Raw genomic sequence first — 16,290 nt, 5'->3', positions numbered from 1 at the left:
CCTACAAGCCCCAGGAGCTCCCGCGCCACGGGGGCCCCGCGAGCGCGGCCGGGGCCGGTAGTCCCGGGGCAACGCCGGGGGAAAGGCTGGAGGCGCCAGAACCGGCACGGCTGTGGGCACAGCGTGAGAGGAAAGATTCAGTGTGGGCACAGCGTGAGAGAACAGATTGTGTCCGTGACAGGGTACGAACAATCACACAGGTCTCAGACATTCCCCTTGGACACTGTTGATGGCTGTTGCTGCCTCTACCCTCTTCACAGCTCGCCCAGCCCGGACCCTCTCCGCTCCTCCAGAACCAATGACGCTGTCTGAACGGCTTGCGGGGGGTTTTAATGCTTCTATTTTATTCCACGTTTTCCGAACAAGACGTGGTTGTAGATGAGCCTCTCCCCTGAAGGACTGTCGGTGTCTCTCAGCTCAGGCGGAGAGTGCGGCCTCGCATCGGGGCGCCCTCCGAGCGGGGCGCTCCAGGGACCCGCCGCTGCGCTGTACTTCTCCCCAGCATAGCTATAGACTCGGTGAGTAAGATCCAAAGTAGCTATAGTAAAAGAAAAAAAACGTTAAAATCCAATAATATGTTTTCTACAGACATCAGATCATTAAATAAGAGTGTTCTGAGGTAAAAAAAAAAAAAAAGTTCCTGCCTTGTGTAAGTGATCCTTTGAAAAAAGGCAAATTTAAGGACATTCAGTGTTCTTAAACCGTGACTCTGCCTTTGACTGTGACAAAAGTGTCTCCAGAGGACTGACAGTACTAGGTGGTACTAGGAAGAATTCCATTTTTTGCTGTGCTTCAAGTACATGGCATTCAGATGTGTCTCCTTTCTGTCTAGGTAGGCACGGGTGTTTTTACTGGAAAAAAATTTGCGAGTGTCTTTCGTATTTTTTCAGCAGGTTTTTTTTTTTTTTAATTTTGTAGACTACTGCAGTTTTAACATGGATTCTACTTTGCCTCACCAAACCCAAGGCAGAGGTGTCTGCTCCTCAGTTGCGTAACTGTGCCCAAGTGAACAGGCCTTCAGAGGAACATAGCACACAGTCACAACTGGGAGCATGTACAGCTTGGCAGGATCAGAAACTAAAATTAGATTTACGAAATTATTTAATACATTGCTCTAAATTGTCTTGAAGAAGTTTTAGATATCTAAATAGCTCTGAGCTGTAGATACTTGAGTAGAAATGGCATGGTCATTGGGGTACTCTCAGTGAAATCCTGGTTGGTAAAATTCTGCTTGGATTCGAATACATGGTGTAAGAAGTAGAAACGATGCAAGGGGAAAGCATTGGGAAACTGAATAGTCTGTCCAAATAATACATACTTTTTCTCCAAAAAGCCACCTCTGTCTGCCTGTATGTGCTTTCTGTAAAACTTTAAAAAAGTCTTCATCAGTGTCATCAACTTAAAACTAGATATAATTTTATTTAAAGTAAATTTTCTTTCATCCCTACACTTCTAAAATTCTGGTTTGATCTCTGGTGCTTTATAACTGTGAGGAAGAAGAATATTCCATGTAGCTCTGAAAGGTAAAAAGTGGTATGGATTAGGTATAACCATGGGAAGATTGTTAGAAGTTTATCTTCTGCTAAGATGGTAGCTCAGAGTGCCTCACGGGTGCCTGGCACAGGGCAGAAGATGACTTTCAATGAAATTTCATCTACTATAAGAGGAGCGGAAAAGACAGTTGAAGACTCAAGAAATCGATTGTTTTCTTAATTGCCGACTCCTAGGAACTAGAGAAGTGAAAGAGCGTGTATGGATAAGTCTAGGATACACTGGAAGAAAACAGCAGACCCTGGAACTTTAGTATTCTGGGATGTAATCTGATTGACAGAGAGAAGAGTGGCCCATCAGCAATGCTCTGCAAATAAGGGACAGAGGTTTGCACTTTCCCAGGCTGACATCATTAGTCGTTGCTTCCTACCAAAATACAGAGAGCAATAACCAGGCTCTTTCAACCTGCCGGATCCCGCCTCTTGTGACTGTCAAACCCACTCACACTAAAGTGTGAGAGCTCGGCTTGCAGAACTGCAGAGCCGTTTGCACCCAGAGAGGATTGTGCCCTTTCTCTGATCACCACCTCTGCTCTCCCGAGCAGCTTCCACCAGCCCAGCGTGACGAGGTTCAGCAGTACGGGGAATGCCGGCACGCTGGGGTCATCTGTGCCCCCGAGAGACAGGAGAGCTAATTCACCTCCCGCCGCCGTCCAGCCCCGTGCCGTGGGACTGAAGACACGCGCTTCACCACTGCCTCAGCACGGCCACCAGCGCCCGTCGTGGCTTTCAAAGCGGGATGCCTCAGGAAACAGAGAGTGTCCTGTCACCTTCTCCTCTCCCAACGCTCGTTAGACGCTGCAAGCGCGCAGCAGAGACACAGAAGAGGTTGATGAATCTTGTTTGTTGCTGCCCTGTAATGGTAATAAATGCACCTCAGTACAGGCAGGTGGATTGAGCAGCAAGGTTAGAATTAATCCTGTGTTTTAGAAGTGAAACCAGCAGATAAAACAGTTTCTGCTTGAAGACATCCATATTGGCTTGTTCAAACAAGCAGAAACCCTTCACCTTCGCCCGGAACTCCTCAAACTAAGTAGAAACTAAGGTATCTACTGTGGCACATGAAGGGGAAAAGTCTTGCTTTCAGGGCTAATTAGGATGGAAAGAAATTATTTATTCTTGGATAGAAGAATAAGGCCCTATGTGAGAGAGGTTTGTAGGTATGAGAGAGTCAGACAGTGGAAATCGAACAGAATGCAGCAACTTATGTTCAAAATCCTTTCCTTAGCCAGAGGACTAGGAGTTTATTATTTTAAAAGAAAATATTAACATCTATAAGTAAAGTTTAAATTGTCTACAAAGAACCCAGAGACATAAGATTAGGCTCCTTTGTGTGCATTAATTTCTCTGACTGCATTTACTTTTCATCCAGTCTTTCTATATAATCAGCTTTATAAAATGGGAAGGCTGAAATACACAGAAGTACATATTTTGGTTAACTATGTTACAGTCCATTGTTCTCCAGGACACATGAATTTGAAAAGCTACTCAGATAGCTTTTTTAAGTTAGTTCTTGCCACCTATAATTGGTAGTAGCACTTATCAGCAAAGTGAATCCACCTTATATTTTATTCCTGTAATTTCTGGGTAATGACATTGATTAATTGTGAGTGAGAATTTGAAGCAGATTTTTCTTAATCTTTATGTGTTTTCTATCAGAAGACAAGTCTTCTGCATTTCTGCACTGCCAAGATAATCAGTGATGCAGCTTCTTTATACATATTATTTTGACAGAGGTTCAGACCTTTTCCTCTGTATGAATTCTCTTTGGATACTTCCTTTACATGTGTCCTAGTTTCTTTAGGACTATGGCATAAGAAATGGGAATTTATTTTCAGTGTAATTCCCAAATCACCACTGACAAAAATAAAATGATGAATTATTAGAACTATTCTAGAAATAGTTCTAAAGGAAGAGAGGGAAAAAAAAAAAAAAGGAAAATAAATATATTCATAGCTTATCATTTAAAGCAATGCAAAACAAGTCCGTGTAGCTGTTTTTACATATTGTGTTCACATGCATGCACACGAGTGGCAGAACAGCCCATCTTGTACTAGTGGTACAATAATGTTCATTGGGTGTTTCTCCTGTTAGGAAGTTTTTTGCTTGTCAGCTGTAATGGTATTCCTATAAAATACTGTTTTGTGTGAAATTTCTTAGGTTTTATCTTTGTCTTCTGAAAACGGTTTCGTACTGTTGCAAGAACTCGTTTATGGATCAGCAAAGAGGTTTCTGTTCTTTGCTTTATTTTCTGTTCTGAGCTTTATTTTCAGTGTAATCAAACACTACCAGAGGGATGCTGTCTTATATATACATACCTAAAAGGCAGATGCTTCATTATATATGATACAGTTATTTGGTAAACAATAAATTAATAAGAACTGTGACTCCTGAGTTTTAATCTTCGATCTGCCTTAGCTCCCTCGTTGCCCCTTCATAGCTGCAAACTGCGAAGGCAGTGTTCCTTTGAGACAGAAGGTCTCACTTTCACCATTTCTCTTTGCTTTTCACTTTATATCCTTCTGTTATTAATAGCCATTTGTCAATGTAGAATTTTCAGAATTTAAGTATAGATGTAAAAATATCTTCTTTTATACATGTCCATCTTTATGATTAATAACAGAAATGTAGTGACTGGTGTAAAAAACCTGATTCCTTTCAAAATTATAAAAGGCTTTCATCCCATCTTCTGATCTGGTCTTAAACGAGGACATTTTCAGTCCTGGAAGAATGAGGCATTGCTACTCCATATAAATCAAAATCTGAGCTCACAGTCTAATTTAATCAAAAAAGGGAAGAACAGTTTTTACTGGAAAATGCAGACATAATCATCAAATGATGGATAGCATAAGGTCAATGGTAAGTCACATCTGAGAAGAAAAATAAACCAGAGATTTGCAGATGAGAGATTGTATTTACTATTAACCTTTACAGTGTAACTAAATAGAAACATTTCCCCGTGGGAATTAGTACCCAGAGTGTAGCTTTTGAATCTTCATGGATTTATGAGCCATGTTCAATTACATTTTTAATTCTTTCCTCATACACAACACTTTTATGACCTTCCCACCTATCAAAGCATCATAAAAATAAGACTCTGCCACTCCAGAGAGACCTATTGTTTCAAGACTTCACACTTACTATTAAAGCCCATTTCATGTTTCATAAATTTTTATATCAAGCATTCATCCTTGGCTTGCTTTCCTGTCTGAATGACATACTGGATTTTATTTTAAAGATAAATTAAATCCTTTCAGCCATGTTTTCCTTATTCCAGATCTAACCCTAGAGAACCTCTGTGAAGATATCATTTGAGGGTGAGAGAAAAGAAAGCCTATTTTGAAAACAAAGGGCAAAATTATCCATAGTTTGTCTCATTGCTACTTATATGGTGAAATCCTCCTCCGTGTTGCTAATATAAAGGTAATCATTGTTGACCTCCTGCCTCTCTTCATGTGCAAAATTCAATCACTAATTATGCTTCCAGTGAAGGATGTGTATCAATACACTCTTACCTTCAAATGGCTAGAGAAAGGGAGAGCTCTGAGTACACAAAATAGTCGTTTTAGCTATAATTCTGCCACTGATTCTAACAGAAAGCAATGTATTAAGCAAAGATTTCGATGTGGTTAAATGATACCAGTGGGCCTTTATGAGTCATTAAGAAATTCACATCTCATGGAAGAGATTAGAGTCATACATGACATTTCACCCATATAAATTTAATGCAGACTATTTGGTGTTCTTTTAAATGATTTTTTATTTAAAAGATGGCCAGGGAGACAGTTTTCCACTGAAAAACTGCTGTAATTTTCAAATGTTTCAATGAAAAAATGATTTTTTTGTGAAAACCATAAAGCAAAGGTCAGTGATTCCTTAAACAGATATTTATAGCAACTTTGATATTTTCAATACCCTTTAAAAATTTTTCTGAAGATCTAATACAAAGAAGAATAATCTCGGGCAGTTTTTAAAACTAGACCCTCAGGCTGTCAGGAAACAGAATGGTGCTGAGGAATTGTGCAGGAACGGTGAGAAAGCCGAGAACTGTGTGGTGATGGCGGCAGCCTCTTCAACCGCTTTTGTCGCTGAGGAGAAGTCCGGTATAGCTGTACCTTGACACTCTGTTCTTTCTACAACCTCTCATATGTGTAAGAAGTTAAATGCAACAAAATACAGTTCAGCAAGCACAACAGTGGAATTAGACTATTTATACTTTTAAAAACACAGCTACTGACGTTATTAAATAGTCAAACAAATTACTGTGAAACTAAATTCTGTGAAAAGAACTAGTATTTAGCAATACAGGAGGTGTGGAAAGAACTAGTAGAAACCCTTCGTCAGGTCTTTCCCTAGTTTATCAATGTTTGCCTTAACAGGATAGGATGTCGTACTTATTCTCCCTACATGATTTTTCCGTTTTCTTACTCATGCGCTGTGCTATAACGGCAGATAACTGTGAGGTCCTCAGCTTTGAAACAAGTACCACAAACAGTTGTATCATTACCCTTATAACTAGTGCCACTGATCTCAGTAGTATATACATTCCCAAGATAAATTCAGGAGAGCCGTGTATATCAGAGCACAGGCTGAAGGTCAGTGAGACTATTTATGTGCTGAAGTGCCTTTCCGGGGAAAGGTCACAGTTAAAAAGTTTTTAATTTTAGATTTTCAGCAGAACTCAGCTATTTGGAGAAACTGATTTTAAGACACAACATTTTGTTAAATGTCTCTTGGTATCGTAGAGGAATAAAGACTAAGTGAACTTACTAACCTCAAGAAAATAATAGAGCAAGTTTAGAAAATGGCAACTGCAGTTTCAAATAAATACTACTTCACCCCAACTTAACTTAGCCAAAGTTTAAAATATATATATCTTCATTTAAAATGAGGGTTTCTCACTCCTCCAGAGAGGGTCTGTCGGACTTTCTTTCTTATTGCCACTCTTATCTTGATATTTGTCAGCATGAGACTTCTCAAACATTTAAGAATCCCTTTTCTTGGGCTAAGAGGCCTTTATTACTTGCCATTAAATGTGCCAGACAAGTACTGGAGCTTCCTTACATCTTCTCAACGTTTGAATTAAAACTCACTGTAAGGGAACTTTGCGTAGGGCCTCAAAACTATATTTTACACAAGCCAACATTTTGTGTCTCTGCTTCAGCTTCATATCTTGCATTTCTTAGGCTGCTCCTTATACCTCAGCAGTGCAGATCTTCTTGAGAGTGCTTCAGGTAGAAAACTTACAGTTTTCAAACATCTTAAAGTCTTACAAGTAAAAGGACTAAAGTATATGGGCATTTAGTTTTTTCACTGTGGCTCTACGGTTTCACGTGTACTGCTTGAACCAACCCTTGCTGAAGGGAACTCTTTAAAAGCCACCAGGCTCCAAGGAACTGAAAGAGTGAGGGTCTTCCACCTTTTACACAGGAGCTAGGTTGTAAATATAGCTTGCTTCACTTCCAAAGAGTTTTGTGATTCAAGGTTTTTATGAATTTTCAGACCTAGAAAGAGCAGATAAAGAAAAGCAATAGAAGAAAGATGGACGAATATGCGCACAACCCACAGATCCTGCACATTATGCTATATTTTGCTTTTCTATCCTCACATTCATCCATTCAAGAATTAATTCCTGTTGCTCCTGGTTGGGAACATAACTAGTAGAACTCAACTTTTGGCTGGTAGCCCAGTTCCTCTCATATAAGTGCATCTCCTGTTCCATTACCATATCCATAGAATCATGTGTTTGTTACACAGAAAGTGCTGTTAGTTAATGCCTAGCCAAGCTGTGAAATTATTTCAATACTTTACTTTTTCCATTACAGCAAGGAGCAGAAAGGAGAAACTGTTCTATCTGCACGTAGTTATCAAGTTTTACTTCTAAAGCACAGGATTAATTCTAACATTAATATGTTTCTGCTCAGTTTTTCTGCCTACCTGAGGTACATCTGTTAGGCTTAAAAGTTAAAGTAGAAATGTTATGAGAGTCTGCAGAATAAGGGGTGCTTTTTCTTTGTGCTCTCAGTTCTATGTGAGAGAGTGTGGTTGAGGCCCTTTTTCTGTAGCAGGTCAAGTCAAGCTGCAGTGGCTCTGGCCTCCCTGAGCCACCCCAGCACCTACCAGGGGGTAGGTAGAATCAGGGGTGCAGGGGCGCAAGGGGAAGCCAGAGGTGCAGAGCTGCAGGAGATGCAGCAGGAACAGGGACCGTGCATCAGGGGAGGGAGCAAACCCTCCCTCCTCCCTTGGCCATCAAGGGCTTGGGACATAGCGAGTGTGTGAAATAAAGTATCATCTCTCCAGCAAACGGCATCACTTTCCATTTACTGCAACGGTCTCCATCCTCCATCCATTTACATCCAACAGTCTCCGATGGGCAACAACAAACAAGATTCATCAACCTCTTCTGAGTCTCTGCTGCGCGCTTGCAGCGTCTAACGAGCGTTGGGAGAGGAGAAGGTGACAGGACACTCTCTGTTTCCTGAGGCATCCCGCTTTGAAAGCCACGACGGGCGCTGGTGGCCGTGCTGAGGCAGTGGTGAAGCGCGTGTCTTCAGTCCCACGGCACGGGGCTGGACGGCGGCGGGAGGTGAATTAGCTGTCCTGTCTCTCGGGGGCACAGATGACCCCAGCGTGCCGGCATTCCCCGTACTGCTGAACCTCGTCACGCTGGGCTGGTGGAAGCTGCTCGGGAGAGCAGAGGTGGTGATCAGAGAAAGGGCACAATCCTCTCTGGGTGCAAACGGCTCTGCAGTTCTGCAAGCCGAGCTCTCACACGTTAGTGTGAGTGGGTTTGACAGTTACAAGAGGCGGGATCCGGCAGGTTGAAAGAGCCTGGTTATTGCTCTCTGTATTTTGGTAGGAAGCAACGACTAATGATGTCAGCCTGGGAAAGTGCAAACCCCTGTCCCTTATTTGCAGAGCATTGCTGATGGGTTGGGCATTGCACATGCCACTGAGAGACAGAACCCCTGTAGAAGGAGCTGACAGTATAAGCAACTGATGGGGTTACTGCTAAGTGTTCTCAACTCCCATCCTAAAATCAAGTTGTGGTTATTTTCTTTTCAAGTACCAGGTTTCCTGGTTATTCTGGGGAATACCAACTACCCATAGTAACCAGCAAAGCTAAGAAGGTAAAAAAGCAGGAGATACAGTAGTTAAAAATGGATTCAGAATACAGCAAGAAGATTTTTTCCCCTGTATTTCAGTTTAAGATGATTTCATTTTCTTGGCAGAGTAGGTCTCCTGACTTTCAATTTCAGCGTAAAGGTCAGCAGAGAACAATGTTTTTGGAGAAGTCATTAGCTATAAATAAATCAGTTCATAACATCTGATAAACAGCCTCCTGCAGAGGGATCCATGTAAATACATTCCATTCCTTCTACGCACTCTCATCCTTTGTTCGCTTCTTTCTCGTCAGCTGAAGGCAGCTGCCAGTCATTCTGGCCTCTCTGAACTGATACTGGGAGTGTGGCATATTTTGAGAGCTCTGAGAATGCTGAAAGCAGTCGAGCTTGCTGGGAAGAAAACTGAATTTAGTATTGTCTTGCTATCACCAGCTTTTTCTGTATGCACGTGCAGAAATGAATCCTTGGTAGCTGGAAGCAGCAGTAGGGAAGCCCGCAGCTGTTTGAAACTCATTCCCCCATCTGGTGTCAACTTCACAGTCTGGTGCCTCAGGAGACCTAGGACTGATGTGGGAATTGAAGGGGGGGGAAAAAAAGCAGATATAAAAGAAAATTAAAACAAGGTAATAAAATTCTCTTGTAGTCGGATGATTTTTCCCATTAAAATACAGCTCCTATGCGGCAAATCTGCGTCCTGGTGAAGCAGATGGTGCTGTGGTATGTACATTTCACAAAGTGGGAAGGAAGGAGAGACAGTTCTGACAGCTGAAGGTACCAACCCATGCAGCTATTTTAGTACAAACCATGCCGTTTGGATCTCACTAGACATATTGCCCTGGGAGAAGACGGCGAATAAACAAAAAGAAATGTGTGTGTCACTGCAGACATGTAAGAAGAACAGGTATTACTTAAAACATCCTTGAGTAGGAGTTGTGTATGGGAATTATCACCTTCCTGACTCCATCCAGTTCTTATGAACCCAAACTTTCTTGTATGATTCAGTGGAGCATAGACAGGTGTCTCTAATCATAATCTAAATATCTCTAAGCAGCTTATACCATTTACCTAACACAGAATGTTTTTAAAGTCTTCTTCTGCCAATGTCCCTAACAGTTAACTTCTGATTTTTTTTAAAATTACTTTTGCATTCCTTTCTGTGCTTTTGTATTTCTCTCAGAGGAAGATTATGACTGTATCCAGTGGACATCAGCAATGCTCCTGCAGTTTTCTGTGCTGGCTCTTTAGGGAAAGACTGAGTCTCTTCCTTTTCCTGCCATTTATAAAATACACATCCCATTTCAGCCCTAGAGATATGAATGCTTCATCTTTATTTATCGACAGACCCATTTCAAGCAAATTTCAAATACTGGGCATGAATGCGAACACTATAATTTAAAAAATGGGAAAAGTCTTAATAAATTCTCCATGCCCCAATAAAAAATTCTTCCACCATCCTTGTATGAATATTTCTCTCTCTCTCCATCACCAAAATCTGGGAAAATAAGTGAGCCTTTTGAACGGAGTAAAAGGAGCCTGTCCCTCAGGCTGCGTATGAAAATGAAGCAGTGTGAGAATCAATCACATATTCCCAGAGACAAAGGGAACACAGGCTGCCTGCCTCGTGCCATTCAGGGACCATAAAGCAGTCAGAAAACCAATTTACTTGGCTTGCTGAAGGAAATCTTAAGTAGCCCAGAGCTGAGTTCTCTCTATCAAGCCTTTTAGAAGGCTTTACTTTTTGGGGTATATGAAGAGTATGTTCAAGGGAAAGTCTCTGGGTTGGATCGCTGCTGCTCCTTTGAAATTCACTGTGGCTGCAGCCTAACCTCTTGGAAGAGTCATGGAACTGAGCGCAGCTTGGGATCTGTTTTAATTTGTTCAGTCAGCTGAGTCTACAGTTAATTTTAGTTTTAGAGTAAGTCACCAAAAAAGGCATCTGGAACCTCGGTTCCCTTCTCATCTCAGTTTTTGTACAAGCCTAGCATGGCTGACCTAAGGATTGAGTCCAGCATGCAGCCCATAATGATTTCCATTCAAATGTACCTGAAAGAAGTAAAAATGCAAGGAATTGGAATGTATAAATCAAATTTGTAGCCTCTTCCTTAATGCAAATTAAATAGTCTACAACAAAGACAAGAAACATCTGCTAAACAGAGTAAAAATTAATGAAGAAGAAAATTAAGATTGCTTTGTTGCTGATTTTTATCATTTTGTGTTCAAATCCAAGAAAGATGTAATAACAATGCCACCAGTTTGTATCTAATTCAAAGTGGTTCTACATTGTTTAGCTTCTATTTATATTTTCCTTGCATATTTTGTAGTTCTTCATTAAAGTGGTTTGTGATGCATTAATTCACCAGCAAATACTTTACAAACATTTTCAAAGATATCTTCATCCTGTAATGATGCAAAGTTATGCTGCTATTTAAATGAAAGAATACTTTATATAGCGGCTTTGGCAGTCGGGATCATCTTCAGCTTTATCTGCTGGGCTTTTTGGGCAATATTTCAGTCATGCTCCAATTCTCGGTGAGTTCATCTCTGGAAAATGACAGGGAAAAATGTGGTTTGAATAATTATGATACAGAGGGACTAACTGGGAAGCCTCAGAATAAACCGGTGAGACTTTCCAAGAGTATGTCATGACCTTGGGAGAATCAAAATTTTGGAATCGTGCTCCCACCAAGGTCCAAGGCAAAGACTCCCACTGACTTCAGGGTTTTGTTTGCATTTCATTGTCACTGTCAATATTACAGGTTTTTTCATGAGCCTTTTATATATTTGGATCACCTGGTAACTGCATAACTCCTGAGACCTGGATCACATCGTATTCCTATCAACTTCTTTCCATCCCATTTCCTTATGCCAGCTGCAGATTGTCTTTACAACAGCATGTGAGCTCAGCGGTAGAAACATGTTTCACTTTTTCTTGCAACTCTAGCATTGTATTAATTCAAGGTTCTGTAAGTTGGTAAGACTCCAGAATTTCCTTCTGAAATACATCCCTGGTTAAATTTTTCTATAAAACAAGTATTGGCATCTTTTCTTGATTGTATGTATCACAGGATAGTTTGCCTCTGGTATTAAAAGGAAGTAAGAATGTGTAAACACTAATAAACAACACCCCTTAGTTTCCTTGGGAAATTGAAGTGGTGGGGGTTTGATTTTTGTTTTCTCAAACTAATGTTAACTTTGGGGAAAGCTTGTATTGAATTCTATAATTATAATCAGAAATTATATACCCCAACATCAGTAAGCCAAGTCTGGCATTCCCATTCTCATGTCATCTGTCTGCATGCAGGTACCTGCGTACATTTAACCCTCCAGTATATCTGGGATGTGCTTCAGCTCCACAGCGATACGCTGCTTCGCTGTTGTGGGTTGGTGCACGCTATTCCATAACAGAATCTTATGTTTAAATAAAAGATGTTGCTAAAACATGACTCTCCGTTTTCCAGAAATCTCCCTACAGCCTGTGACTCTCATTCTCACTAAGGTCACTTAATGTTGCCAGGAAATAAACAAAAATCAGAGTTTACACACAGAGATGTACTATAATGAGGAATGGGAATTGAGAATCATGGAAAATAGAAAAGAACAACTTGTGTGGAAAATTGCTGTTTTCATTCCACATCTGCAAATGTTCCTCTTCAGCAGAGATGCAAGATGAGCAAAAATCCTAGAACAAGATTTCTCCTGGGTTTACCAGGGAGAAGGCAGAATTTACTTGCCGTGCTTGGCGTTTGCTGCAACCTAAAATTCTGGAAACAATCTTAGAAAGTGTTGTTTATATCAACTGAGATCAAAAGAAAGGATAAAAATCACTGGCAGAAAACATAAACTTTATTTACCTGTTATTGAAACTATAGTAGAGAACAGTTTATGATATTGCTATACTGTTATTCCTCTGGAGAGCTGTCTGTCATCTTGAATATTCTAAAATTTGTTCCTCTAAAAGATATTTTACTGCATACCAGTTTTATTCCTGACATGCAAAACCCCAGTTTTTTAGTTATCATTGATATAAATTTTTCTAGTATGATTTTCTGTATTAACAGAAGAAAAGGGATATGGCTCTGGGAGGACTTTAATAGAAGTTTCAGTGTTCTGACCTGCAGCGTGAGGACCAACCTGCAGTAAGGTCCATCAGCGTGCACTTCTGGTTTATGCTGGTAACAACTGTCTGAATCTGAAAATCCTGAGACTTCAGATAGTCAGCAGAATACAGTAAATAATAACAGAAATTTTGCAGATTTTGGTAGTATTTTTAGAAGTAGTATTTTTTTTTTTTTAGAAGAAGATTTCCATCAAGCTAAATGCTTCATGTTAGTGAAGTTGTCCAGTAAAGCTGATGACCCATTCAGTACTGTATCTTCACTGTTCATCCCCAGGGTAAAAGTAAATTCAGTTTGCAACTAGAGTATAATAAATATTTTTAAAGTGTTCTTATTATTTTTCTTGTAATTATCTTTACAAAATGAGGCTTCTTACAATCAAAACCATTGTTTTTATATTAGAAGCAAGCAATGATAATGCTAACAGTGTTGGTATTATGCAGACTAGGAGAAAAGTGAGTGATTTCTCCAATATCTTGTCCTGTATTTTAATTCTGGATGCCATGAAAATTGCCTTTGAATGACAGTTGTATGTTTGGGCTTTTTTCTCTTGGTCCCAAAATAATTTCCCATTTTATTCCATATCAAGCAAAATATACGCAATCCCTGTGTATTATAGCACTAAACAGACGATGAATACATGTTTGTATTAGCAGATTATTTGCTTCTGTAGCCGATGCATGAAAACAAATTATGCCTTGCTAGCTTCATGTTACCTGTCAGCAGTAGGAGGAGCTGTTGAGCAAGAAATGTTTTTTCCATCTGTTAGCTCATTACATCGTGTATAAATATTATTTGTGAAGCTGAATCAGTGATGGATTTTCATTCCTTTCACAAATGAACAAGAGTCAGAGTTCCCCCCACAAAAAAAACTAAATGAAATCCTTTAATGCCAAATATTTATGATTTTTTTGTTATTGATTTCCAGTGTTTAAAAGAATGTGTTTGGATCTGGAAGTTCTGTTTCCCCACCGGGGAGATTTGCTAGAGTAAGCAGTGCAGGATTCGGCCATGGAGGGCAGAATGAAACCCCTAAGGGGGTTTGTGGGCTCGCTCTGGACCAGACCATCGGGTGGTCTTAGTGTTTCTTTGATTTTTGCACTTCATGGTACATTCGTGTAGAACTTGTACTTAACACCCGGATTATTAGCATGTCATTAGTGGATAGCTCCATTTCAGGAGGTGAATATTTACATGGATTACTTTGAGATGGCCCCATCACGATGACAGTTGCTACAGTTGCATGTGTTTAACAGAACCAGACTTTGCCTGTACCCTGTTGTTTCATCGGCCATTCAGAAGGGAAAGCTTTAAACACTCTGCAGCTGCGAAGCATTTCAGATCATATTTTCACAGCCGAGATCCTTTTGGAACCCACTCAAACTCTTTTGCAGTATAAAATATGTATAATGCAGTGGGAGATCGGCAACAATAAACATTTTGCTAATGGACTGCTCCAGGGTAGTAGGGAGCATCTTCTGCTTCTGGGGGCATTTAGCACAGAGCGGATCCTGTTACTTCTTTGGAGAAAGTTGTTGGACACTTTGGATACAAGTCCTCAGCAACTGACATAACAATGAGGAGGTGCACGCTGGTGGCTGGGAGAGCGATTTGTGCGCTCTCTGGCTTGAAACCACGTCATTTCACTTCGCAGTCCTGTAGTCTGAAATCAAATTGCCATCAGTGAAACACAACTTTCGTACAAGTCACTGTTCCCTGACGGTACATACACATTTATATTTCATTGAAATGATGATTAAATAATTAATGAATTGGTTGGCGGTAGTGAGCCACATTCTCCACATTTTTACATTTATTTTATCTTGTGTTAAACATAAAATTAAATAGAATTAAAAGAAGCCATAACACAGTTGTTATTGAAAACAAACTCAATCATTACAGAGCCAGTTTTGCTTAGCGGCCACATACGGCTTCCAGCCAGTACAATGAACAACTCAAAGGGGAGTTGCTGCAGCAGATACAGCAAAAAGCTGGGGGGAAGAAATCAGCTGAGGGCTCACATACAAAGACAAATTGACTGTGCTGAGGGATCTGTGTTGCAATGCACAAATAAAGTGTTCCAGCCACGTTAAGACACAGTTCAGATAGAAGAAAACTCAGAAGTTTTGCTAGAAAAATTTTATTGACAATATGGGGTGTGACAGAACTACTAGCTTCAGGCTACATGTAGCTACAAAGTTTGTAGTAGCAAAAATATTATTTCATTGAGGCAACTTATTTCAGCCTCTGTTTGTCACATTTAGTCCCCTGTTTCTTGGAAGCACGTGTTGGGTTGGCTATTCAGTCAGCACCGTGAGCTATAGGTGCTCTCAAGTCCGTGTTGTTACCAAACTCACAGGCACTTATTTTTGGCCTTTCAGGTGAAGAGCCCTGCAGCTCAACTCAAGTGGACAGTGACAGATGGGACGATAAAGGTAAGAGTTTCTTCAGGCCTAAAATGTTGGACAGTCCTTTGAGACACTAAGAAAGTGTTAGGTATCTCTAAGATTTAAAGCCTTATCATCGTTATATACAACATATGCCATTAACTTTCCTGCTTCTCAGAGCTGGATGCGAGAATCCAACGCAAAAAGGCTTAAATCATTAATTTTGGGTTAATCAGGTTTGGGTTTATGTAATGTACTTAAGCTGATCTTTGAAAAAGCTAGCAAAACCAGAGTTTACGTACGTTTGTGTATGACTTTGATGTGACCAAAATTCTTAAGGAAGCGGGAGCTGCTGGCAGACTTGGAAGGCGCATACCTGAACACTCAGGCTTTGCTGAAAGACTATTATATTTTTCACTCAAAATTTCAGACTGGTGTTGTGGTTTGCTAATTCATTTTCAGCACCACTCTTACCTGTTTGACTCTTACACGTCATACCCTTTGAGGCCGGGTGAGGAATTTTGTCAGTTTGCAGCCCCTCGCTCTGCCAGCTGGCTGACAACCGCTCCAGCTCATTTGCAGCTCAGGCGCTACGCTGAATTGTTTCTGTTCCAGCAAACTTCTGCTCACACAGTCGCAGCTTGTAATTTTCATTGCTTATCAGTTAGCAGAAAAATGACAACTTACAGAAAGGGGGCAGAGAGAGAGAGAAAACACGTTTTTGAGTATTGGGTTGTTTGGGGTTTTTTTTCCATTAAAATGCTGTCTCGGCAAGCTCTACTGTGAGTTTAATAATTCCAAAATTTCTGCTTTGGTTCCCCTTCACCTGCCAGCCCGTGAATGTAACTGGAAACTACGTGATAGTCTTGTGAGATTATTTTCTTGATAAATCCCAGCGGTGTGTTGGGGGGGGTTCGGAGCAGCAGCAGCACAGGATGGGGTGGCTGACGGGGTCCCCCCCCGGCTTCCAAAAGACGGTTCAGCTGCGGCCGAGCGGCAGGTGCCCCGCGGCGCCCGGCGGACTCGGGGCTGTCCGTAAGGGATGGGGCTCCGCCGCTGTTCCTGCTCCCGAGCACCCCGGCCTGACCCGCGCTCCGCGGCCCCCGCCGCACTA

At 40.9% G+C, this 16,290-nt stretch overlaps 1 protein-coding gene across 1 annotated transcript in view; it reads right to left on the bottom strand.

The window, feature by feature from the left end:
• Nucleotides 1–14,058: 14,058 nt before the first annotated feature.
• LOC113483489 (protein phosphatase 1L-like) overlaps nucleotides 14,059–16,290 on the bottom strand; it is a 2,783-nt gene continuing 551 nt past the window's right edge. Inside the window, exon 2 of the mRNA XM_026855050.1 lies at nucleotides 14,059–14,114. Coding sequence (XP_026710851.1) covers nucleotides 14,074–14,114 — 41 coding nt within the window. The 3' untranslated portion in view covers nucleotides 14,059–14,073. The remainder of the gene's footprint in view (nucleotides 14,115–16,290) is intronic.

Source organism: Athene cunicularia (assembly GCF_003259725.1).
Source record: "Athene cunicularia isolate RWA chromosome 9 unlocalized genomic scaffold, athCun1 chr9_part1, whole genome shotgun sequence".
In the NCBI taxonomy this organism is placed as follows: domain Eukaryota; kingdom Metazoa; phylum Chordata; class Aves; order Strigiformes; family Strigidae; genus Athene; species Athene cunicularia.
Note: the sequence above shows the minus strand (reverse complement) of the source record. Positions and strands in the feature narration are given on the sequence as shown.